Source organism: Heteronotia binoei, chromosome 15 (assembly GCF_032191835.1).
Source record: "Heteronotia binoei isolate CCM8104 ecotype False Entrance Well chromosome 15, APGP_CSIRO_Hbin_v1, whole genome shotgun sequence".
In the NCBI taxonomy this organism is placed as follows: domain Eukaryota; kingdom Metazoa; phylum Chordata; class Lepidosauria; order Squamata; family Gekkonidae; genus Heteronotia; species Heteronotia binoei.
This window is the reverse complement of record NC_083237.1, coordinates 57,679,446-57,704,192: the sequence shown is the minus strand read 5'-3', so window position 1 is coordinate 57,704,192 and position 24,747 is coordinate 57,679,446. Positions and strand designations below refer to the sequence as shown.

The 24,747-nt window shown below is 48.4% G+C and overlaps 1 protein-coding gene across 1 annotated transcript in view; it reads left to right on the top strand.

Moving 5' to 3' along the window:
- Nucleotides 1-24,747, top strand: part of WIPF2 (WAS/WASL interacting protein family member 2) — a 59,168-nt gene that overhangs the window by 21,769 nt on the left and 12,652 nt on the right. Inside the window, 4 exon segments of the mRNA XM_060256023.1 lie at nt 14,231-14,345; nt 15,430-15,562; nt 16,407-16,541; nt 21,638-22,309. Coding sequence (XP_060112006.1) covers nt 14,289-14,345; nt 15,430-15,562; nt 16,407-16,541; nt 21,638-22,309 — 997 coding nt within the window. The 5' untranslated portion in view covers nt 14,231-14,288.

The window sequence follows — 24,747 nt, the reverse complement described above, 5'->3', positions numbered from 1 at the left end:
CGACGTTTTTGGAGCAGGACTCTTATCTGGGAGAACCAGGTTTGATTCCCCACTCCTCCACTTGCAGCTGCTGGGATGGCCTTGGGTCAGCCAGAGCTGTGTCAGAGTTGTCCTTGAAAGGGCAGCTTCTGTCAGAGCTCTCTCAGCCCCACCCACCTTACAGGTTGTCTGTTGCGGGGGAGGAAGATAAAGAAGATTGTGAACCTCTCTGAGACACTGAGGTTCAGAGCGGAGGGCAGGGTGTAAATCCAATATCATCATCTTCTTCCTTCCCCCAGCCCTTCCACCGTTGCAGTCTAGGGATGAGCACGAACCAGTTCGCGAGCCAGAATTCGGCATGAACTTCACCTGTTCAGAGCCCCCGAACTGATGTTTGGGGAAGGCACCTTTCCCAAACGTTTGCTGAAATTTTGTCTGGTTTGGTTTGGCCATTCAGGTCATTTAAGTCTAACTGTTGAGTAGCACAGGTCCGCAGTTGACCCGTTAGGTTAAAAAGACTGCCAGCCATTTCACCGGTCGGTGTCGCTTCCCCTTTTTTTTCAAGCAGGGAGAGCGAAATGGACCGGTGGAATGGCTACCAGTCATTTCAGCCTGACAGGTATACCTGCCCCACTGTTAGATTGAAATGACTGCAGTTCGGTTCGGGATGACCTGAACTGGAATTTTTAGGTTCATGATGCCCATCCCGTTGCAGTCTCCTTGCACTGCTGCTGCTTTTTCCATTCTGCTAACCATGATCTTGTGAGATCTCCACATTGGTAGCTTTGCATGGCCTTTGCAACCACAGGCACTGCTTCTGGGATTTCTTTTGAACACTTTTTGGTTTTTTTCCCCCTGCAAGCTGCTCGCTCCTGAGGTTTGTAAAGAAATCTCTTTTCTCAGTTCATGGCTTCAGCTGTTTTTGGCTACAGTTTTTGATTCACGTTCGGGATCATGTTCAGAACAGAATATAAAGATAGGAGGGACAAATTGCTTTGTATGCCTTTTAGGAACTAGAGCAGGGTCAGGAGCCACATGTGGCCCTTTCACACATATTGTGTGGCTCTCGAAGCCCCCACTGCCCTGCTGGCAGACTTGGAAAAGGCATTTCTCTCTTTAAATCACTTCTCCAAGCCAACAGTTCTCCAGCAGCTTGGGGAATGCACAGAGTTAAAGTTGCTTTCTTTCCATCTTTCCCTCCCCCCCAGCTATCCATCCTCCATCCATCCATCCTCTACCCATCCATCCTCCATCCATCCATCCTCTATCCATCTATCATCCATCCATCCTCTATCCATTCATCCATCCTTCCTCCATCTATCCATCCTCTATCCATCCATCCATCCATCCATCCATCCATCCATCATCTATCCATCCATCCTGTATCCATCCATCCATCCTCCATCCATCCTCTATCTATCGTCCATCCATCTATCATCTATCCATCCATCCATCCATCATCTATCCATCCATCCATCCTCTATCCATCCTTTATCCATCTATCCATCAATCTTCCTTCCTTCCTTCCTTCCCTCAAACATCTGACGTTCGTGTCTTGTGGCTCTCAAGTATCTGATCTTTAGTCTCTCTGGCTCTTACATTAAATAAGTTTGGCACCCCTGAACTAGAGATTTTGTCTCTAGCCTCTTACGATCCCAGGAGATATTTTGGACATATCTTGGGCAAAACAGCTGGTGCAAACGCATGCCTATCCCCATAACTATAAAGAATTAGAAGTTTTCTTTCAAAAATTGCAGATGGTATTTCTAGGAGTCTGTCATTCACGTATAGGCTAGGCTCGGATGCTATGCACCCTTTGGCTGTCAGTGTCCCGCATTTGGGGTTGGAGCACCTTTCCTATGAGATAGACCAGGGGTGGCAAAACTGCGTCTCGGGAGCCTTATGTGGCTCTTTCACACACATTGTGTGGCTCTCAAAGCCCCCACCACCCAGTTGGCTGGCTTGGAGAATTCATTTAAAGTTAAAGTTGCTTTCTTTCCACATCTCTCTCCCTCCTTCCTCCCCATCTCTTTGCCTTCCTTCCTTCCTTCCTTCCTTCCTTCCTTCCTTCCTTCCTTCCTTCCTTCCTTCCTTCCTTCCTTCCTTCCTTCTCTTGCAGCTCTTAGACATCTTACGTTTATTCTACGTGACTCTTATATTAAGCAAGTTTGGCCACCCCTGAGATAGACCAAGATGGGTATCCTTTTTAGTCTGTCTGTAGCAGTGGTAAAGAGTAAGCGTCCAGTAGCACCTGAAAGTCTAACCAAATTTGTGGCAGGGGATTAGCTTCCATGAGTCACTGCTCACTTCTTCACTTTCCCTAGGAGGAAAGGCTGAAGCACGTGGGACTTTTCTGTTTAGAAAAGAGACGCCTGAGAGGGGACATGATAGAGGTTTATAAAATTATGTATGGGTGGAAAGAGGTGACAAAGAGAACTTTCTGTCGCTCTGCCAACATGCTAGAACTCGAGGACATCCAGTGAAGCTGATGGGCAGTAGATTCAGGACGAGCAAAAGAAAATACTACTTTACACAGAGAGTGACGAAAATGTGGAATCTTGGGGGAAAGCCGAAAGGAGATGAAATGTCTCTGGTTCGGGAGGACTCATCTCAAAGAGATGAAGGGTTAGCTGTTACTTTTCTACTAGGTAACGGATCAGAGTTGTCCACTGAGATGGTGACAAACAGTATGGACTGTCTGCCAAAGTCTCGAGGCAGCAGGAGGAAGGTGGCGGGCCTAGCTTGCCTGGGAAATTATAGATGTTTGTATACAAATGCTAGAAGTGTTCGAAGTAAAATTGGGGAGTTGGAATGTTTAGTGTTCTAGAAATGTTTTGGGTCGAAATAGAGGGCCCAAAAGGAAATTTAACTATGGGAGTTTGTTATCGCCCATCAAATCAAAAGATAGAGGACGATTATAATATGATGGAAGGATTAAAGATAGTGGCTAAATGTAAAAACTGTGTCGTAATAGGTGATTTTAACTACCCGCAGATTGATTGGGTCAATATGTGTTCAGGTCGAGAGAAAGAGATTGAGTTTCTAGATGCTCTCAATGACTGTGCTATGGAGCAGATGGTTTCAGAACCTACCAGGGGTGGGGCGATCCTGGATTTGGTCCTAAGTAATGCCCAAGACTTGGTGAGAGATGTAAAAGTGAACGCACTGCTTGGGAGCAGGGACCATAACGTTATTGATTTCACCATTTGTATAAATAGGGAGTTGCCCCAAAAGACCAGCACAACCACATTTAACTTTAAAAGGGGTAAATTCTCTGAGATGAGGAGGCATGTGAAGAGGAAACTGAAAGGAAAGGTAAATACAGTCAAAACTCTTGGGGAAGCTTGGAGGCTATTTAAAACTACAATCCTAGAAGCGCAAATAAAATATATACCACAAATTAAGAAAGGCACAAACAGGTATAAGAAAAGGCCTACATGGTTAACAAACAAAGTAATGGAAGCTGTAAAAGGTAAGAAGGACTCCTTTAAGCGGTGGAAAGCTAGTCCAAGTGCAATTAATAAAAGGGAACACAGGCTGTGGCAAATCAAATGTAAGACTGTGATCAGGCAGGCAAAAAGGGACTATGACGAGCATATTGCAAAAAACAAAGACCAACAATAAAAATTTCTTCAAATATATTAGAAGCAGGAAACCAGCCAGGAAGGCAGTGGGGCCCCTTGGATGACCAAGGGGTCAAAGAATTACTGAAGAAGGATAGGGAAATGGCTGAGAAGCTGAATGCATTTTTTGCCTCCGTCTTCACTGTGGAAGATGAGAAGTGTTTGCCCGCTCCAGAACCACTTATTTTGGAAGGGGTGTTGAAAGACCTGAGTCAGATTGAGGTGACAAGAGAGGAGGTCCTACAACTGATTGACGAATTAAAAACTAATAAGTCACCAGGTCCGGATGGCATACATCCAAGAGTTCTGAAAGAACTCAAAGGTGAACTTGTGGATCTCCTGACAGAAATATGTAATCTTTCATTGAAATCTGCCTCCGTTCCTGAGGACTGGAAGGTAGCAAATGTCACCCCCATCTTTAAAAAGGGTTCCAGAGGAGATCCAGGAAATTACAGGCCAGTCAGTCTGACTTCAATACCGGGAAAGTTGGTAGAAAGCATTATCAAGGACAGAATGAGTAGGCACACTGATGAACACAAGTTATTGAGGAAGACTCAGCTTGGGTTCTGTAAGGGAAGATCTTGCCTCACTAACCTGTTACAGTTCTTTGAGGGGGTGAACAAACATGTGGACAAAGGGGATCCAATAGATGTTGTTTACCTTGAATTCCAGAAAGCTTTTGATAAAGTTTCTCATCAAAGGCTCCTTAGTAAGCTTGAGAGTCATGGAGTAAAAGGACAGGTCCTCTTGTGGATCAAAAACTGGCTAATTAATAGGAAGCAGAGAATGAGTATAAATCCGCAGTGGAGGACGGTAAGCACTGGGGTGCCACAGGGTTCAGTACTGGGTCCCATGCTCTTTAACTTGTTCATAAATGATTTGGAGTTAGGAGTAAGCAGTGAAGTGGCTAAGTTTGCAGATGACACTAAATTGTTCAGGGTGGTGAGAACCAGAGAGGATTGTGAGGCACTCCAAAGGGAGCTGTTGAGGCTGGGTGAGTGGGTGTCAACGTGGCAGATGAGGTTCAGTGTGGCCAAGTGCAAAGTAATGCACATCGGGGCCAAGAATCCCAGCTACAAATACAAGTTGATGGGGTGTGAACTGGCAGAGACTGACCAAGAGAGAGATCTTGGGGTCGTGGTAGATAACTCACTGAAAATGTCAAGACAGTGTGCGATTGCAATAAAAAAGGCCAACGCCATGCTGGGAATTATTAGGAAGGGAATTGAAAACAAATCAGCCAGTATAATAATGCCCCTGTATAAATTGATGGTGCGGTCTCATTTCGACTACTGTGTACAATTTTGGTCACTGCACCTCAAAAAGGTTATTATAGCATTGGAAAAAATGCAGAAGAGGGCAGCTAGAATGATTAAAGGTTTGGAACATTTTCCCTATGAAGAAAGGTTAAAGCGCTTGGGGCTCTTTAGCTTGGAGAAACGTCGACTGCGGGGTGACATGATAGAGGTTTACAAGATTATGCATGGGATGGAGAGGGTAGAGAGAGAAGTACTTCTCTCCCTTTCTCACAATACAAGAACTCGTGGGCATTCAATGAAATTGCTGAGCAGTCAGGTTAAAACAGATAAAAGGAAGTACTTCTTCACCCAAAGGGTGATTAACATGTGGAATTCACTGCCACAGGAGGTGGTGGCGGCTAAAAGCATAGCCATCTTCAAGAGGGGATTGGATAAAAATACGGAGCAGAGGTCCATCAGTGGCTATTAGCCACAGTGTGTGTATTGGCCGCTGTGTGACACAGAGTGTTGGACTGGATGGGCCATTGGCCTGATCCAACATTGCTTCTCTTATGTTCTTATGGAATCCACTGCCAGAGAATGTTGTGATGACCACAGGAATAAACAGTTTAAAAGAGGATTAGATAAATAGCATGGAGGGTAAGTCTGGTAATGGCTGCTAGCCATAATGGCTGCTAGTGCTAGCCATGATGGTTGAGAGGAACCTCCACATTCAGGGGCACTAATCCTTTGAATCCCAGAGCCAGGAGGCAGCATCAGCGGAAGGCCTCAATTTTTGGTCGTCCGAAGGAACTGTGTGATACAGGATGCTGGACTAGATGGATGTTTGGTCTGATCCAGCAGCGCTCTTCTTATGTTCTTATGAGGGGAGGGCTTTGACCTCTGTGCCCTGTTGTTGTTGGCTCTGTCCAAAGCAGGGGTGGCCAAACTGTGGCTCAGGAGCCACACGTGGCTCTTTCAAACATATTGTGTGGCTCTTGAAGCCCCCACCACCCTGTCAGCCAGCTTGGAAAAGGCATTTCTCTCTCTTTAAATCACTTCTCCAAGCCAAGCCAGCCAGTGGTTTGGAGAATGAATTTAATGTTAAAGCTGCTTTCTTTCCACCTCTCCTTCCCACCTCCCTCCCCTATTTTCCTTCCTTCCTTCCTTCCTTCCTTCCTTCCTTCCTTCCTTCCTTCCTTCCTTCCTTCCTTCCTTCCTTCCTTCCTTCCTTCCTTCCTTCCTTCCTTCCTTCCCTCCCTCCCTCCCTCCCTCCCTCCCTCGCGGCTCTCAAACGTCTGATGTTCATGTCTTGTATCTCTCAAACATCTGACGTTTATTCTGTGTGGCTCTTATATTAAGCAAGTTTGGCCACCCCTGCTCCGGAGGAGCTGGTTGGCCGCTGTGTGAATCAGGATGCTGGACTACATGGACCCCTGGTCTGATCCAGGAAGTCTCTTCTCACGTTCATATCTCCTTTCAGAAACAACTCATCACAGACACGCAGCCTTGTGGCTTTTGCTAGTTTCAGTAGTTCTGGTCTTGTGTAAAAGAGATTGTAATGTATTGGGCTTGTAGACTGTGAGGGGGCTAACACTGTTCCATCTTGAAGTCCCAGTGGAAACCTGGGGGTTGACCAGGGTCTTGAGCGTTCAGCCATTTGGTAGTGGGCATCCTTTTGGCTAGCCCTTGTAAAGCTTCACACAGGACTAGAGGTTGGTGAAGGTGCCTAATCTCTGATCCCAGCAGCTTCAGATGAGGTTTTCTCAGCAGATCCTGTGAGGTCAGTAGAATTCCATCACATCTCATTGCCCGGGGCTTCCATAGCTCTTGGTTAAGCAGACAAGTATTCAGACCGAGTGCATTCCAGCAGCATTAGAAGTCCCCAACTGGAAGTAGGTCTGACTGGTATCGTTTGATGTCATCGGTCTTGTGGTTTTGACACCTTATCGTCATTGTGGAGTGACTCACTCGCAGGTGATAACTTCCTGAATCTGCTTCCTTAGCTGCAACGTTTCTGTTGTGCCGTGGCCTTTTGGGCTCCATACCTGTCTGCCAGGTAACCCAAAGGCTGTGTTGAGTTTGAGATGCTGGAAACTGCCGGTTCTCCATTTAAGCCTGAAGTCGTGTTGCTCTCCGTGTGGGGTTTTCGGGTCTGCCCTCTGAAGCACCCAAAAGATTCTTTTTGTTTTTGGCCATCTCATTTGGGCTTATGATGACCACGTGGGGTTTTTAAGGCAGGAGATGTTGCGAGGTGGGCTGCCGTTGCCTGCCTCTATGTCGCATCTTTGGTATTCCTTGGAGGTCTCCCATCCAAATACAAAGCAGGACCAGCCCTGCTTAGCTTCTTATGGCAACCCCTTGGGCTTTCCAAGGTGAGAGACCTTTCAGAAGGGGTTTGCCATTACTTGCCTTTCTGTTGAGTCTCTGGACTTCTTTGGGGGTCTCTCCAAGCTGGAGAACCAGTTTGGTGTAGTGGTTAAGTGCGCAAACGCTAATCTGGGAGAACGGGGTTTGATTCCCCACGCCTCCACTTGCAGCTGCTGGAATGGCCTTGGGTCAGCCATAGATCTAATAGAGAGCCAGTTTGGTGTAGTGGTTAAGTGTGCAGACTCTTATCTGGCAGAACCGGGTTTGATTCCCCACTCCTCCACTTGCACCTGCTAGCATGGCCTTGGGTCAGCTATAGCTCTGGTAGAGGTTGTCCTTGAAAGGGCAGGTGCTGTAAGAGTCCTCTCCAGCCCCACCCATCTCACAGGGTGGGGGAGAAGATGTTGTCTGTTGTGGGGGGGGGGGGAGAAGATATAGGAGATTGTAAGTTGCTCTGAATCTCTGATTCAGAGAGAATGGAAGGGTGTAAATCTGCAATTCTTCTACCAGCCGAGGCTGACCCTGCTTAGAAGAGTTGGTTTTCATAGCCCGCTTTTCTCTACCCTAAGGAGTCTCAAAGCATCGTATGATCGCCTTCCTTCCCTTTCCCCACGGCAGTCACCTTGGGAGGGAGCTGGGGCTGAGGGAGTTCTGAGAGAATTGTGACTGATCCAAGGTCCAATGGGGAGGAGGAGTGGGGAATTAGTCCCAGTTCTCCGTGTTAGGCTTAGCCAGTTTGGTGTAGTGGTTAAGTGTGCGGACTCTTATCTGGGAGAACTGGGTTTGATTCCCCACTCCTCCACTTGCACCTGCTGGAATGGCCTTGGGTCAGCCATAGCTCTGCAGAGGTTGTCCTTGAAAGGGCAGCTGCTGTGAGAGCCCTCTCCAGCCCCACCCACCTCACAGGGTGTCTGTTGTGGGGGAGGAAGGGAAAGGAGATTGTGAGCCGCTCTGAGACTCTTCGGAGTGGAGGGCGGGATATAAATCCAATATCTTCTTTTTCTTCTTCTTAACCACTCCACCGTTGCTGGCTTAGCTTCCGTCGTCTGACGATATCAGGCTGAGCTGGGCTTTCCAGGTCAGGAATAAGGGATTCTTAACAGCTTTTCCATTCTGATTGACAGGGCCTCAGATTTCAAATCTGCAAAACAGTTACAGACTCAGAGAAGCTGTTTGGTTCCTCATCGAGGGCTTCAGTGTGCACGTTTTAACTATAAACTTGAAGCCAGTTTCATATTGTGTGAATCGTTGTGGCTTCTTTCAAAGATCCATGATGCATGTCACTCTTTGGGGAGCATGCTGCTAGAAGATTTTGAGCCCTTAATAGAGTTATACACTGCGAAGGTTCCTTGGCTGGGAACTGGGGCAACAAAGCTGGTATGAAACCTTCCAAAAGCAGCGTTTTGCTGCAGATGGCAGCAGCGCATTAAAAGTGACCTGTGAAGTCCATTAACTACTGGGAGGAGGGGCAATTAATGTAATTTAATTTAATTTTTAGGTTTATATCCCACCCTGTTTCACAAGCTCAGGGTGGCTTACAACAATAAAACAACAGAGTTAAAATAATATCATAAAAACAGACATTACAGAACTGGAGGTTCAATGTGGCCAAGTGCAAAGTAATGCACATCGGGGCCAAGAATCCCAGCTACAAATACAAGTTGATGGGGTGTGAACTGGCAGAGACTGACCAAGAGAGAGATCTTGGGGTCGTGGTAGATAACTCACTGAAAAGGTTCAGACAGTGTGCGATTGCAATAAAAAAGGCCAACGCCATGCTGGGAATTATTAGGAAGGGAATTGAAAACAAATCAGCCAGTATCATAATGCCCCTGTATAAGTCGATGGTGCGGTCTCATTTGGAATACTGTGTGCAATTTTGGTCGCCGCACCTCAAAAAGGATATTATAGCATTGGGAAAACTCCAGAAAAGGGCAACTAGAATGATTAAAGGGTTGGAACACTTTCCCTATGAAGAAAGGTTAAAACGCTTGGAGCTCTTTAGCTTGGAGAAACGTCGACTGCGGGGTGGCATGATGGAGGTTTACAAGATTATGTATGGGATGGAGAAAGTAGAGAAAGAAGTACTTTTCTCCCTTTCCCACAATACAAGAACTCATGGGCATTCGATCAAATTGCTGAGCAGTTGGGTTAAAATGGATAAAAGGAAGTACTTATTCAGCCAAAGGAAGATTAACATGTGGAATTCATTGCCACAGGAGGTGGTGGCAGCTATAAGCATAGCCAGCTTCAAGAGGGGGTTAGATAAAAATATGAAGCAGAGGTCCATCAGTGGCTATTAGCCACAGTGTGTGTGTGTGTGTGTATAGGCCACTGTGTGACACAGAGTGTTGGACTGGATGGGCCATTGGCCTGATCCAACATGGCTTCTCTTATGTTCTTATGTGACACAGAGTGTTGAACTGGATGGGCCATTGGCCTGATCCAACATGGCTTCTCTTATGTTCTTATGTGACACAGAGTGTTGTACTGGATGGGCCAGTGGCCTGATCCAACATGGCTTCTATTATGTTCTTCTGTGACACAGAGTGTTGGACTGGATGGGCCATTGGCCTGATCCAACATGGCTTCTCTTATGTTCTTCTGTGACACAGTGTTGGACTGGATGGGCCATTGGCCTGATCCAACATGGCTTCTCTTATGTTCTTATGAAGCAGCACAGTAAACAGCCTTACAGGTATAGGCAGTAAACAGCATGAAGCTGATGGCTAACAGCATAACGTAACACCGTAATGGTGAAACGATGGGGGAAGTGAAGACTTTCAAAGGTGCTCTCTTGCCACTTGCACGAATGCCCTTGCCTTCTGTATTTCCTTTTGTTTTATGGATGGTTTTATGGCTGTTGCAAAATGCACCAAAGAACATGGGGGTGTATAAATGTCAGAATGTGTTCAGAGTGCAATATTGAACGTTGATTCGGGTGGATAGCTGTGTTGTTCTGAAACAGCAGAATGTTGTTTGAGTCCAGTGGCACCTTTTAACACCAAGGAAGCTTTATTCTGGGCATAAACTTACATGTCCACTCATGCTTCTTCAGGCATTGAACGTTGTTCTTCTGTGATACTGTCAAATGAAGATGCAGTAAAACCTCTGAAGTTGTTTCCCCTCCCCTCAAAAAGGGTCCTCCGAGAATATTTTAGCTGTAATAATTGATTAGAGCCCGTGGCGCAGAGTGGTAAAGCTGCGGTACTGCAGCCCAAGCTCTGCTCACAATCTGAGTTCAATCCCAGCGGAAGCTGGGTTCAGGTAGTCGGCTCAAGGTTGACTCAGCCTTCCATCCTTCCGAGGTCGGTAAAATGAGTCCCCAGCTTGCTGGGGGGTAAAGCGTAGATGACTGGGAAGGCAATGCCAAGCCACCCTGTAAAAAGTCTGCCAAGAAAACATCACGATGTGACGTCATCCCATGGGTCGGTAACGACTCGGTGCTTGCACAGGGGACTACCTTTACCTTTGAGGAGTCAAATGAAGATGCAGTAAAAACTCTGAAGTTGTTTTCCCTTTCCCCCAAAAGGGTCTTCTGATTATATTTTAGCTCTAATGATTGAGTAGAGCCCGTGGCTCAGAGGGATAAGCTGCAGTCCTGCAGTCCAAGCTCTGTTCACAACTTGAGTTCAATCCCGGCGGAAGCTGGTTTCAGGTAGCCAGCTCAAGGTTGACTCAGCCTTCCATCCTTCCAAGGCTGGTAAAATGAATACCCAGGTTGCTGGGGGGAAAGTGACTTTTGCTATTATCATTATAAATGGAATTAGCACCTGGAAATCTGTATAATACTTGGTTAACTGGAATGTTTTAAAGTTAATGTGATTTTAAACTCTGTATAATTTTAAGAAATGTTGTTAGCCGCCCTGAGCCCGCCTCGGCGGGGAGGGCGGGATATAAATAAAATTGTATTATTATTATTATTATTGAACATATGAAGCTGCCTTCTACTGAATCAGACCCTTGGTCCATTAAAGTCAGCATTGTCTTCTCAGACTGGCAGCGGCTCTCCAGGGTCTCAAGCTGAGGTTTTTCACACCTATTTGCCTGGACCCTTTTTTGGAGATGCCTGGGATTGAACCTGGGACCTTCTGCTTCCCAAGCAGATGCTCTACCACTGGGCCACTGTCCCTCCTGTCCCTATTATTATTATTATTATTAAAGTGTAGCTAACTGGGGAAGGCAATGGCAAACCACCCCCTAAAAAGCCTGCCAAGAAAATGTCCTGATGTGACGTCATCCCAGAGTCCGAAAGGACTGGTGCTTGCACCTTTACCTTTTAAAATAATTGGTTATAAATTTGTCCCTTGTTTTGATTAAGGTTAGGTGGCCTGTCTGTGGTGCTTTGATTCCCCCAGAAAGTGACAGAAAATAGAGTGTCAGCAAGTGAGCTATTTTGAATGTGGTCTGCAGAATAGCCTGTGGACCCTACAGCTGCTGTCTGGATGTAAATAATAGGAAGGTCTGTGCATCTTAGCAGGCTTCGGTCAGGGATGGGCACGAGCCAGAAAAATGCCAGAGAGAACCCCCACTAATATAGCTGAACTGAACAGCCCCACTGTTCAACAAGAAGTTATACCAATCATGCACACAAATTAGCACACGAAAGTTTTGTTTTGTCAATATTTGACTGATCGTTTAACCAACCCCCCTTGGCCTATCGCAGGGGTGGCCAAACTGTAGCCTGGGAGCCATAGGTGGCTCTTTCGCACATATTGTGTGGCTCTTGAAGCCCCACCACCACCCTGTAGGCTGAATTGGAAAAGGTATTTCTCTCCTTAAATCACTTCTCCGAGCCAAACCAGCCAGCAGCTTAGAGAATGTATTTAAAGTTGCTTTCTTTCTGCCTCCCCATCTCTTTCCCTCCCTCCCTCCCTCTGACGTTCATGTCTGGTGGCTCTCAAACATCTGACGTTTATTCTATGTGGCTCTTACATTAAGCAAGTTTGGCCACCCTTGGCCTATCTGGTTTTCCAGTCCCCACGTGAGTTGGCATCCCTCAGTCCTCACGAGGGTGAATGCAGAGTTTGTTGGGTGACTGGCAGCAGGTGGTGCTCACGCCTTGGTTTGTCCGCTGCCCTTGCACTCCTTGGCTTGGGCTAAAGTTGAAGGTTGCCATAGCAACCGTACCACTTGGACCTTCATGCTTATGAGTGAAAATGAGGTGCTCCGGAAGGGTACTGCTGAAGCAGAATTTGGACGTTATTTAGAACTTGACAAGCAGGGTGTGGGGAAAGGAGCACTGCAAGAATAAGCCCATGCAGTTCATATGCTAAATAAAGAAGAAGAAGATGATATTGGATTTATATCCCGCCCTCCACTCCGAAGAGTCTCAGAGCGGCCCACAATCTCCTTTCCCTTCCTCCCCCACAACAGACACCCTGTGAGGTGGGTGGGGCTGAGAGGGCTCTCACAGCAGCTGCCCTTTCAAGGACAACCTCTGCCAGAGCTATGGCTGACCCAAGGCCATGCTAGCAGGTGCAAGTGGAGGAGTAGGGAATCAAACCTGGTTCTCCCAGATAAGAGTCCGCACACTTAACCACTACACCAAACACAAACCAGTAACCATACGCTGTATTCAAGTTGACTAAATTAAGGACTTCTGTATTTGCATTTTTCATCGCTTTCGTAATGTTGCAGAGTGCTATAAGATTACCATTGATCTAAAGCAGGGGTGGCCAAACTAGCTTAACGTTGAGAGCCGCATAGAATAAATGTCAGATGTTTGAGAGCCGTAAGCATTGGGATATAACTTTCTTTTAAAAATAAAATTTATATAACTCCCTCTTGCTTGGAGTTGTTTTCCTTCGTCCTGGTACAGTTTTTTTTAAATGAAAAGAAATAATCTTGGTAATAGCTCTTCCATTATTTATATATATTAGAATTTGGTGTTTGGTGCAGCTAGAACTAGGTGGGTGTAACAAATCAAATTTTGCAATAGGAAGCTTAGGCTTCTAACCACTGACTTTGCAGCTTAAATCAGTTGAAGTGGCAAACTGCATTTTCTGCATAACTTTAGCCACAGACAGGATCCTGTCCTCATTCTGGTATCTTAGATTCCCGTGGGTAGTTAGCAGGGTTGCTCTGAAGTAACAGAACAACGTTTGAATCCAGTTGTACCTTGGAGACCGACAAAGTCTCATAAGAAGAACATAAGAGAAGCCATGTTGGATCAGGCCAATGGCCCATCCAGCCCAACACTCTGTGTCACACAATGGCCAAAAAACCCAGGTGCCATCAGGAGGTCCGTCAGTGGGGCCAGGACACCAGAAGCCCTCCCACTGTGCCCCACCAAGCACCAAGAATACAGAGCATCACTGCCCCAGACAGAGTTCCAATGATACGCTGTGGCTCATAGCCACTGATGGACCTCTACTGGGTCTCCTTCTGAAGAAGTGTGCGTGCACATGAATGCTTATTTCCAGAATTAAATTTGTTGGTCTTCAGGGCACCATTGCACTCAAACTTTGTTCTGGTATCTGTGTGTTTTCAAGGCAAGTTAGTAGCTTCACCTCAACACCCCCCCCCCCCGGTTTAAAAAAAAAAATGTACCAGGACAAAGGAAAGTTTGCCACTTTTAAAAAAAAAAGTTAATTCTAATATATATAAATAATGGAAGAGCTATTGCCAAGATAATTTTTTTCATTAAAAAAAACACCTGTACCGGGACAAAGGAAAACGGCTCCAAGCAAGGTGGAGTTATATAAATGTTATGGTTTCACAGGTTGTTACAGTCTCCCATGCTAAGCTGTGGTCACCCCAGAGTCCTGCTTACCTCTTACGGAATCTTCAGAATGTGCTTGCAGCAACCTTTATGGAAATCCAGGCATTCTCTTTCCACACAGCAGCCAAGTTGGGAATAAAGGGAGAGGAAAAGGAGGACATGATAAGGAAACGAAAGCCTTCAGAGGGGTTGTCGTGGGGAAATCTGCGCACTGGCTTTGGGCGCTCTCCTCTGCTCTGGCGTTTGCTTGCGTCTGTCTCCCGTCGTGATCGTTCTGCTTTCCTCCCGACCTGCAGGTTTTTATGAGTGACCAAAAATTCTCTTTACGCTGAGCCAGCAGGGAGTGGGGTGAAGATGCCAATACCTCCTCCACCTCCGCCGGGACCACCCCCGCCCCCCACTTTCAATCAGGTAACCATAACCCTCCTTTACGCGTAACCCTTCTGTTTAGCCCCAGGCAGGATCCATTTTTGCTGGCCAGAGGGGTGCACTGCCTAGTGGAATTCCCTGACGGGTCTTCACCTTGGGTGCCATGACTAGGAAGGACTTCTGCCTGGGACCTTTGAGGGCAAGGAAGTTGAGGGGGGTACCTAGGCCAAATGAAACGGGCTGGATCCTTGAACTGGGAAGTGCTCAGTAGCATCCTGTGCGCAGTCACCGGCCAGTCCTTTCAAAACAGTCCAAAGCGTTGCACCCAGGACATCCCGCAGCATCGGAGAGAACTTCAGTAGGACCAGCCGTGGCTGCCCAGATGGATTGATTCACAGCAAGGCAGCTCCAGATATTCCTAACCCGGCTGTCTTGTCAGCAGCACATCCGGCCTTGTTTCTGGTGCAGAAAGAGGTGCAGTTCTCGCTTAGGTGCTTCCCCAGCTGTGCTAGAAGGGGAAGGGCAGTGTGGGTGAAGGGATTATGGGCTGACAGGTTGTTAAAGGAGGGACAGCACAAGGGACGGGGGCGTGGTTGCCAACTTGCAGTTAAGAGGAAGGCTTTAGGAGGGGCTTGAGCGATAAAGGAAGGCTTCGTTTTGGCCGTGAAAGCGATCATGTGCGCAACAGGGCTGGGTGGAATTCTGGGCTCTTTTTTTTGGCCTAGTTACTCCGCTCTTCCACCTGCTCGCTGGGGAGCCACGAGACACCTGCCTGCCCTCCTTGTGTCCCAGCAAGCTGCTTAGCATTACGCGCCGGAAGGGCTCAGTTTCTTTTAAAAGACCACTCTGTCCTGTCGTCTGAGGTTAAGCTCGGATTGTCCCGACTTCGCCGGAAGGCTCTCTTCACCTGCAATTCCCCCTTTCCGAGAAAGTGGCTTCCGCCTTTCAGGGGCTGCCGATAAGGCAGTAGTAGTCCTCGCGGCACTGGAGGAAGTAGAGAGTGGGGCTTCCCATTCCCAAGAAGCGGCCCTTGGCTGAAAAGTGTTAGCTTAGGCCAAAGCCGTTTCCCATCTTTTATCTTGTCGGAGGATGTGTTTCACATGTTGATGCCGTCGTCTCCATTCAGGCGAACACTGAGCCCCCGAAACTGAGCAGGGACGAGCAGCGAGGGAGGGGAGCCTTGCTGCAAGACATCTGCAAAGGGGCCAAGTTGAAAAAGGTGACCCAAATCAACGACCGGAGCGCCCCCGTCATCGAGAGTAAGTGTGGGTTTGGGGCAAGAGAAGCTGCGATGCCATTACGGAAAGCAAAGGTTACTGCCGGTAGAACTCTGCTCCGTCTTCCAGATGGTGCTCTTTCCGCAATTTTAGAAGCCTTTTCATGTTTAAAATCTCTATTGATAGGATTGGGGAAAAGATGTTCCGAATTCTCAGACAAGAAGTGACATCGGGGGAAGGTGGGGAAGAGCTGGTGGCTGGTGGAATTATCATAGTATTGTTACAAGGCAGGTTTTGCTTACCTTTGATCAGGGCTCTTTTTAAAAGCAGGAACGCAGTTCTGGCTGGCTTGGTGGCAGGGGGTGTGGCCTAATATGCAAATAGATTCCTGCTGGGCTTTTTCTACCCAAAAAAGCCCTGGGTGAAACAACGGTGATGTCGGGGGGGGGGGTGGCCTCATAGGCAAATGAGTTCCTGCTAGGCTTTTTCTACAAAAGCCCTGCCCTTGAGATGTGCTTTACTGGGGGCCAGAAAAATTAGATGGGTTAGCCTGAGGTATATTTTCCCATGCCCCCTGGTGTGTAGCTTGGCTCACTTGCTCGATTTATCTACATCTCACATGCTGCAGAATGCAGTGCCCTTCGTCTTTAGCGTAGCATCCCAGTAACCTCAAGCAAAGCCCCACAGGATTGGTTTATTGATTTCTGCCACAACTTGAGTGATTTGCTTGGGAAATGGGGGGCTGTTTGCTACAGGTGCCTTCTTCAGCGAAGCTGCCCTTCGCTTGTGGCTCTCTGAGGTTTGTGCTGCATAGCTCCGTCTGCCTGCTCTGCCGTCAGTCCCTTCTGCTCGAAGTGTCATAATTTTGGGGGTCTTTTTATTCCAGAATCCAAGGGGTGTGGTGGCGGCGGTGGTGGCAGCAGCAGCTACGGTTCCAGCGCATCGCCCCTGCAACCAAAGGGAGGTCTTTTCCAAGGTGGCGTCCCCAAGCTGCGACCTGTAGGAGCAAAGGACAATTCAGGTAATCGGACCGCATCCTACAGCAGCTGGGTGATGTGGACTACAGGAAACCCTTAAATGTCATGGTTTAAAGCAGCAGACTTAAATCCTTGAGCATAATAACATAAAAAGAGCCCTACTAGATGAGCCCTGCTAGATCAGATGAGTAGTCCAGCATCCTGTCTCATGCAGGGGCCTGTCAGTTCCTCTGGAGGGCCAACAACAGGGCACAGAGGCTGAGGCCTATATTAGAACATAAGAAGAGCCCTGCTGGATCAGAGGCCAACCAGTTCCTCTGGAGGGCCAACAAGAGGGCATGGAGGCCGAGGCCTTCCCCTGATGTTGCCTCCTGACTCTGGGATTCAAAGGCTTAGTGCATAAGAAGAGCCCTGCTGGATCAGACCAGTGGTCCATCTAATCCAGCATCCTGTCTCACACAGAAGCCAACCAGTTCTTTTGGAGGGCCAGCAACAGGGCAGAGAGGCTGAGGCCTTCCCCCGCGGGATGCTGCCTCCTGGCTCCGGAACTCAGGGGCGCAGTGCCTCTGAATGCGGAGGCGTCCCTCTGTCATCGTGGCTAGTAAACATCGATAGACTTATCCTCCACGATTCCGTCTAATCCCCTTTTCAAGCTGTTTCTCGCCGTAGCCATAACGACATCCTCTGGCAGCAGATGCCACATTTGAGTCACCTCTGTAAAGTAGATTCCGGTGAGGCAGCCATGTTGGTCTGAAGCAGGAGAACAGAGTTCAAGCCCAGCGGCACCTTGAAGATCCACCAGCGATCGAGGAGGTTCTGTTCCACTGTGTCTGATGACGTGTGCTTGCACACTAAAGCTTATACTGTAAAAAAATCTTCGTTGGTCTCAAAAGTGCCACTGGATTCAGACTTCGTCTTGTGTCCGAGAAGTACCGTATTTTTCGGTCCGTTAGACGCTCCGGACCATTAGACGCAGGTGCCTGGCTGGGAGACAAGCGGCGAGATGGCTCCCTCCGCCCCCACCGCAAACCCAGCACTTCGCAGGGAGCGATCTCGCCGCTTGTCTCCCAGCCAGGCATGCAGGCGCGGGGGAAGCACGCCGCCCCCTCCACAGCCGGCGCTCGCGAAGCGCTGGGTTTGCGGAGGGGGCGGGTGCTTCCTCCGTGCCTGCCTGCCTGGCTTCAGCTGATGCTTACAGCAAGCGCCAGGATCGCTCCCCCCAATCCCAGCGCTTGCTTTAAGCATCAGCTGAAGCCAGGCAGAGAGGCACGGAGAAAGCACCTGCCCCCTCCGCAAACCCAGCGCTTTGCGAGCGCCGGCTGTGGAGGGGGGTGGCGTGCTTTCTCCATGCCTGCCTGCCTGCCTGGCTTCAGCTCTGATGCTTAAAGCAAGCACTGGGATCGGAGGGCGGAGGGAGCGATCCTGGCGCTTGCTGTAAGCGTCAGAGCTGGAGCCAGGCAGGCGCGGGGGAAGCGCCGGGATCAGAGGCGGAGGCAGCGGATCGCCCCCCCCCCAAGGAAGGTACGTACCTTTGCTCCATAAGACGCACATACTTTTCCCCCCACTTTTGGGGGGGGGGGGAGTGCGTCTTATGGAGCGAAAAATACGGTATTTCCTTTTGTCTGTCCTGAACCTACTGCCCATCGGTGTCATTTGATGCCTTCGAGTTCTAGTGCTTCGGGAGAGAAGTTCTCTTTGTCTACTCTCTCCACCACCTGCCTAACGTTATAAGCCTCTGTCATGTTTAGTTATTTACTTATTTTATTACATTTGTATCCCACCCTCCCCTAACGGGCTCAGGGCGGCGGACAACAGTTAAACCAACATAGTGTTGAAAATAGAATCACAATAAAACCATTAAAACATTTCATACAGATTCATACGTTTCAGCATTCTTGGTGCTTGGGAAGGGCAACAGCGTGAGGACTTCTAATGTCCTGGCCCCACAGATGGACCTCCTAATGGCACCTGGGTTTTTTGGCCACTGTGTGACACAGAGCGTTGGACTGGATGGGCCATTGGCCTGATCCAACATGGCTTCTCTTGTGTTCTTCTGTGACACAGAGAGTTGGACTGGATGGGCCATTGGCCTGATCCAACATGGCTTCTCTTGTGTTCTTCTGTGACACAGAGAGTTGGACTGGATGGGCCATTGGCCTGATCCAACATGGCTTCTCTTGTGTTCTTCTGTGACACAGAGAGTTGGACTGGATGGGCCATTGGCCTGATCCAACATGACTTCTCTGATGTTCTTCTGTGACACAGAGTGTTGGACTGGATGGGCCATTGGCCTGATCCAACATGGCTTCTCTTATGTTCTTATTCCATTCAGTTCCAGTTTCCCTAGAATCCAAGATGGTGTGATTAGTTCTTATCGAGCGCTACACATCATGATGTTGTTAGAAGTTATTTGGCGCTCTACGTTTATACTGGGATGAGTTCAAATATCAGTGCTGTGGGATGGTGGAATAGTGGTCTCTTCCCCATTAGATATTAAACGCCAGTTTAAACAATTCTGCCTTGGAGGCCCTGCGGAATTATGGCAACTCCTGCACGTAAAGGGCGTTACAGTAGTCTGTTTTCGAGGTGAGAATAGTCATCTATTCAGAGGGAGCCCTTAGTCATCTCTTTTCTTGACTGAAAAGTCCCAGACTCTTCAGCCATTCCTCATAGGGAAGGGGCTCCAAGCTCCTGGCTATATGAAATGGCTGATACCATCAAGGGGTATTGGCAGACTGGGTCTAAAAATATTGGTTGCCAGGAGACAAGGGGGACCCACCCACAACTATAAGGCTATCATTTAATTTTTGTAAGAAATAAATACATTTTTCCAAAAACACATAAGTGGAAAATAAGTGGAAATATATATAAATATATATATATATTTAGTAATTACAGTGTACCTATATTGTACATTTTACTGGCAGTACGCAGTAAATATTAAATGTCAATACAGATTGCATCTTTTCCAGGGGAGCTGATCTCTGCCGGCTGCAGATCAGTTGTAAAAGCGGGAGATCCCCTGGCCACACCTGGAGGCCGGCAACCCTAAATACAATGTAAATTTTAGTTGCGTTACAGTAATAATATTGGAACTTCTATTATATTTTCAAGGGGAGGACTTCTTTATAGGCCCAGAGGCCCTCTCAACCTCATCAAGCATGCAGGGTCGGAGGAACAATTGCACTAGCACCTATTGATACTGTTGTTTTAATAATTGCTTTGTGTCTTCTGTTTTATTGCTGTCTTATCTTGTTGGTCGTTGTTTGACCCCAACCTGGGAGCCGCCCTGAGCCTGCCTTCGGTTGGGAGGGTGGGATATAAATTAAATAAATAAGCTACTAAATCGATATTAACCTTTTTAACATATTGTCTAATATATAAGGGGGCCCACTTCATCAGGGGCCCACTTGCCATCGGGCAAGCTGACCCCCGGCCAGTCCGCCACTGTCAAGCGGTCCCAAAATACATTGCTTCGTAACTTGGAATTTGGTGCAGTCCCCGTCGTAGTAACAACAGGGTTGGCAGCCTTGACGCTGGCTCTTAATAGTTCTTGGAATGACAAATCCGAAGAAGGAGGGAGTTAGGATAAGGCCAAAACTGGGGGGCGGGGGAGATGGCTGGGCTCTGGGCTGAGGATGGATAAAGGTTTGTCCTCCAGGAAGCGAATGAAGTAGGGAGACTGCAAGAGTCAACTGCATGTTACATATTTCTGACTTACTCAAAATTTCAGCTCACTAGCTTTGGGTCTCCAGCCTGATAAGAGCAGGAATTTCCCACTGAAGAATCTGCCCAGTTATTTCTCACAGATCTTATACACCAGCGTACACAGTCTGTGGCGAGAAGGGCTGTCAACGCTAAGAGAGCAGTCATTGCCATGAGACTTAACAGGCTGTGACCCAGTTAACTCTGCAAATAGATTCTGAAAGGCTAGCGATACTGTTAGCAGCTGCTAAACTTTTACTTGCCGCAAAGTGGAAGGACTTTTCAATACCTACACTTGAACAATGGGCCAATAAATTATGGGACCTTTTTATAATGGGAAAAATCAGTAATACATCAATTCCTATTGCGTTTGGTAGACGAGACATTTATTACACTCTAGTCTCCTATTGTTGAATACTTGTCTGCTGCCAAAATATTACTCTCTAATCCTTATTTGCATAAAATGTGTTATCTGTAATAGACCTCTGTATACAAATTGTTTAATATCTTTGGACGACTATAAATTTTGAGTATGTAGATGGTTTGTTATTTTTGAATAATAACTTTTTTTAAAAAAAATAAAATTTAAGAACATAAAAGAGAAGCCATGTTGGATCAGGCCAATGGCCCATCCAGTCCAACACTCTGTGTCACAGAAGAACATAAGAGAAGCCATGTTGGATCAGGCCAATGGCCCATCCAGTCCAACACTCTGTGTCACAGAAGAACATAAGAGAAGCCATGTTGGATCAGGCCAATGGCCCATCCAGTCCAACACTCTGTGTCACAGAACATAAGAGAAGCCATGTTGGATCAGGCCAATGGCCCATCCAGTCCAACACTCTGTGTCACATAAGAACATAAGAGAAGCCATGTTGGATCAGGCCAATGGCCCATCCAGTCCAACACTCTGTGTCACAGAAGAACATAAGAGAAGCCATGTTGGATCAGGCCAATGGCCCATCCAGTCCAACACTCTGTGTCACAGAAGAACATAAGAGAAGCCATGTTGGATCAGACCAATGGCCCATCCAGTCCAACACCCTGTATCACACAGTGGCCAAAAACAACCCCAAGCCCTCCCACTGTGCCCCTCCCAAGCACCAGAATACAGAGCATCACTGCCCCAGACAGAGAGTTCCAACAATAAGCTGTGGCTAATAGCCACTGATGGACCTCTGCTCCATATGCTTATCCAGTCCTCTGTTGAAGCTGTCTATGCTTGTAGCCGCCGCCTCCTGTGGCAGTGAATTCCACATGTTAATCACCCTTTCGGTGAAGAAGGACTTCCTTTTTTCAGTTCTAACCCGACTGCTCAGCAATTTCATTGAATGCCCACGAGTTCTTGTATTGTGAGAAAGGGAGAAAAGGACTTCATTCTCTTAACTCTGTACTTAACTCTGCAAGCCATTAATCTTGGTGGGTTCTTTTCCAGTTCCGGACAGCCCCTCTGGGAAACAGTCCTTACACGTTCCGGGGTCCAGAGCAGCCGCACCGCGGCCACCGGCATCCGCTTCCAGCAGCCGTCACCAAGATGACAGCGACAGCAGCCGTGCTTCCCCCCCGGAGCTTCCTCGCATGCAGAGGCCCTCCTTGCCAGATCTCTCGCGGCCAAACAGCACCAGTGGCACCGGCATGAAACACAGCTCGTCAGCTCCCCCGCCTCCGCCACCAGGACGCCGCGCCAACGCCCCTCCCGCTCCCCCGTCCATGCACAGCAGCAGCAAAGCACCTTCCTATAACCGTGAGAAGCCATTGCCTCCGACCCCGGGACAGAGGCACCCGGGAAGCCGGGACGGACCTCCAGCTCCTCCGCCCATCAAGCCGCCCCCTTCCCCGGTGAATGTCCGGACGGGACCAAGCAGTCAAGGCCAGTCTCTGGCCCCCCCTCCGCCGCCTTACCGGCAGCCCCCGGGCGTCCCCAACGGCCCTGCCAGCCCCACCAACGAGTCTGCCCCTGAACTTCCACAGAGACACAATTCCTTGCATAGGAAGACCCCGGGGCCCGTGAGGGGCATGGCTCCGCTCCCACCGCCTTCGGCCTCCCCTTCTTTGCAAAGCAGCCGGCCCCCTCCTCCTGCCCGGGACCCTCCAAGCCGAGGCGCAGGTAAGGAATTGAGAACCAGGGACCGGACTTTGATGGGATTCTCGGTTTCTAGCAAGAGGGTGCAGTGGCTCAGGATGGTGCAGATCAGGCCTTGAATTCAGCAAGAGCTCACAGGAACACAGCTCCTGAGCCTTTCTGAGGATTCCCCCTCCTCCTCCCCACTTATCTTGTCCATTGAATAGTAGGCGCAGCTGCATAACAATCCCTGGATTAGGAGAGCAGCCAGCCAGCCATCAGGAGCTTTGCCACACCCCCAGCAGCCCTCTTTAACCCCTGGAGAAGCCCCCATGCCACCCTTTCTCCACTTCTTAGGTGATTTTGTTCAGCAGGTGGCTTGATGGCCTTTTGACTGTGGCCCAAGAGAGCCCCAGGTGAGCGAGGCCTCCTTGGGCTGGCTGGATCTCTAGCCAGCCCAGGCAGGCTTCGCTCGCCCGAGGCCCTCCTTTCTTGCGTCAGGTTGCTTTTGGCTGATGAGGGGGGGCGCTATATGCTAATGAGTTATGCTAATGAGCTCCACCACCTATTTTTCTACAAAACGACCCCTGGTGCGGATGCTACACTTTCTGCATCCCGGGGAACACAGGAAAGAGTTTGTGACTATGTGCGGCAATGACAGAAAAGTTCAACAGGCTCCCGTGTGTAAGGCAGTGGGGAGACAAAAACACGGGGGGAAATGCTGTATTCTCTGAAGAAGATGACAACGACATTGGATTTATATTCCGCCCTCCACTCTAGAGTCTCAGAGCGATCACAATCTCCTTTCCCTTCCTCTCCCACAACAGACACCCTGTGAGGTGGGTGGGGCTGAGAGGACTCTCACAGCAACTGCCCTTTCAAGGACAACTCCTATGAGAGCTACGTCTGACCCAAGGCCATTCCAGCAGCTGCAAGTGGAGGAGTGGGGAATCAAACCCGGTTCTCCCAGATAAGAGTCCGCACACTTAACCACTACACCAAACTGAATGGTCATATTATTATTAATGTTATAAATATATACAGGGGTGTCGAACTCATTTGTTATGAGGGCCAGATGAATGAGACCTTGTTGGGCCGGGCCATGTGTGTACCTATTTAAGATTAGGTAGCAGAGATATAAACTTTATAAAGGACACAGACAAACACAATTATATATATATATTTTTAAAAAAAACATTAAACATGCTTAAAAAGTTAGGACTCATTGGTCTTAAAGGTGCTTTCTTTGTATTTCTGCAATGGAATCCAGAGAACTGCGCGAAGGAAGCTCTGGCTCTTTCCTTCTTTCCCCAGGGGACTGCAGGGGGGGAGGAGCCTCAGCCAATAGAAGGAAGAGAGGCTTGGCTCAGTAGCTCTGCTGTGTAATTGAGAGAGCCTGGATAAACAAGCTCTGCCTCCCCCCTCTGTTTCTCCCAAAGGGAGGAGCCTCAGCTAATGGAGAAAATAGAGGTTTTGTTCTGTAGCTACTGTGCAACTGAGCAAACCTTGCAAAGCAAGCTGTGATGCAGAAGGAAGCAAGAGCGAGGGAGAAGGAAGCAGATGACAGCCAGTTGCTTGGGGGCCTGATTTGGCCCCCGGGCTGCATGTTTGACACCCCGACATAGAACTACGCAAAATATGGCAGAAATACAAATGCATAGCAAAGTTGCAAAAATACACTACCAATTAATTCTATACTACTCAGGTAACCCTAACCACTCAATGACAGAGTCTTTCAAACAGAGTCCCCCAAAGCCCAAGCAGATAAGGGAGAAGAGACTCTCTCCAAAGCTTTCTTCAAGATGATGGACTCTGGAAGACTAAAGTAAACTCCCAAATAACACCGAGGTCTCTTGCCCAGCAATCGTTTCAACACAAAATAGGTGCTTTTTTTCAAGGACTGGACTTCTTCCTCAATAACAATTTACATTGAATGGTATAACCTTCAGAAGTATGATATATAGCAGGGGTCCTCAAACTACGGCCCGCGGGCCAGATGCGGCCCGCTGAGGACGTTTAGGCGGCCCGCCGGGTTATGGCAAAATCAGACCGGAAGTGACGTTCGACCTAAACTCGCGTTAGCAACGCACACTTCCGGCGCTGGGCTGAGGCGGCGGAGACAGAGTGTGAGGTGATACCGAGGTGAGGTGAGTTCCCAGGCCGGGGTGTGTGGTGTGGGGAAGGGAGAGAGATGCAGAAGACGGAGAACTGACGACCCGCGGCCTTGTACAGTAACGGCAGTCCGGCCCTCCAACAGTCTGAGGGACAGTGAACTGGCCCCCTATTTAAAAAGTTTGAGGACCCCTGATATATAGTCACAGCGGGCAACAGATTTTAACACCTGGCCAAGCTGTTCTGTGTGGAGCAGCGAACAGCTCAGCTTCTTACGTAGGTCCAACATCGGAATGCAGCCTGAACGAAATCCCTCGATCGATGATTGTAGCAAAAGCCCCTTTGTGTACGCAGGAGTTAAAAGTTTAGTG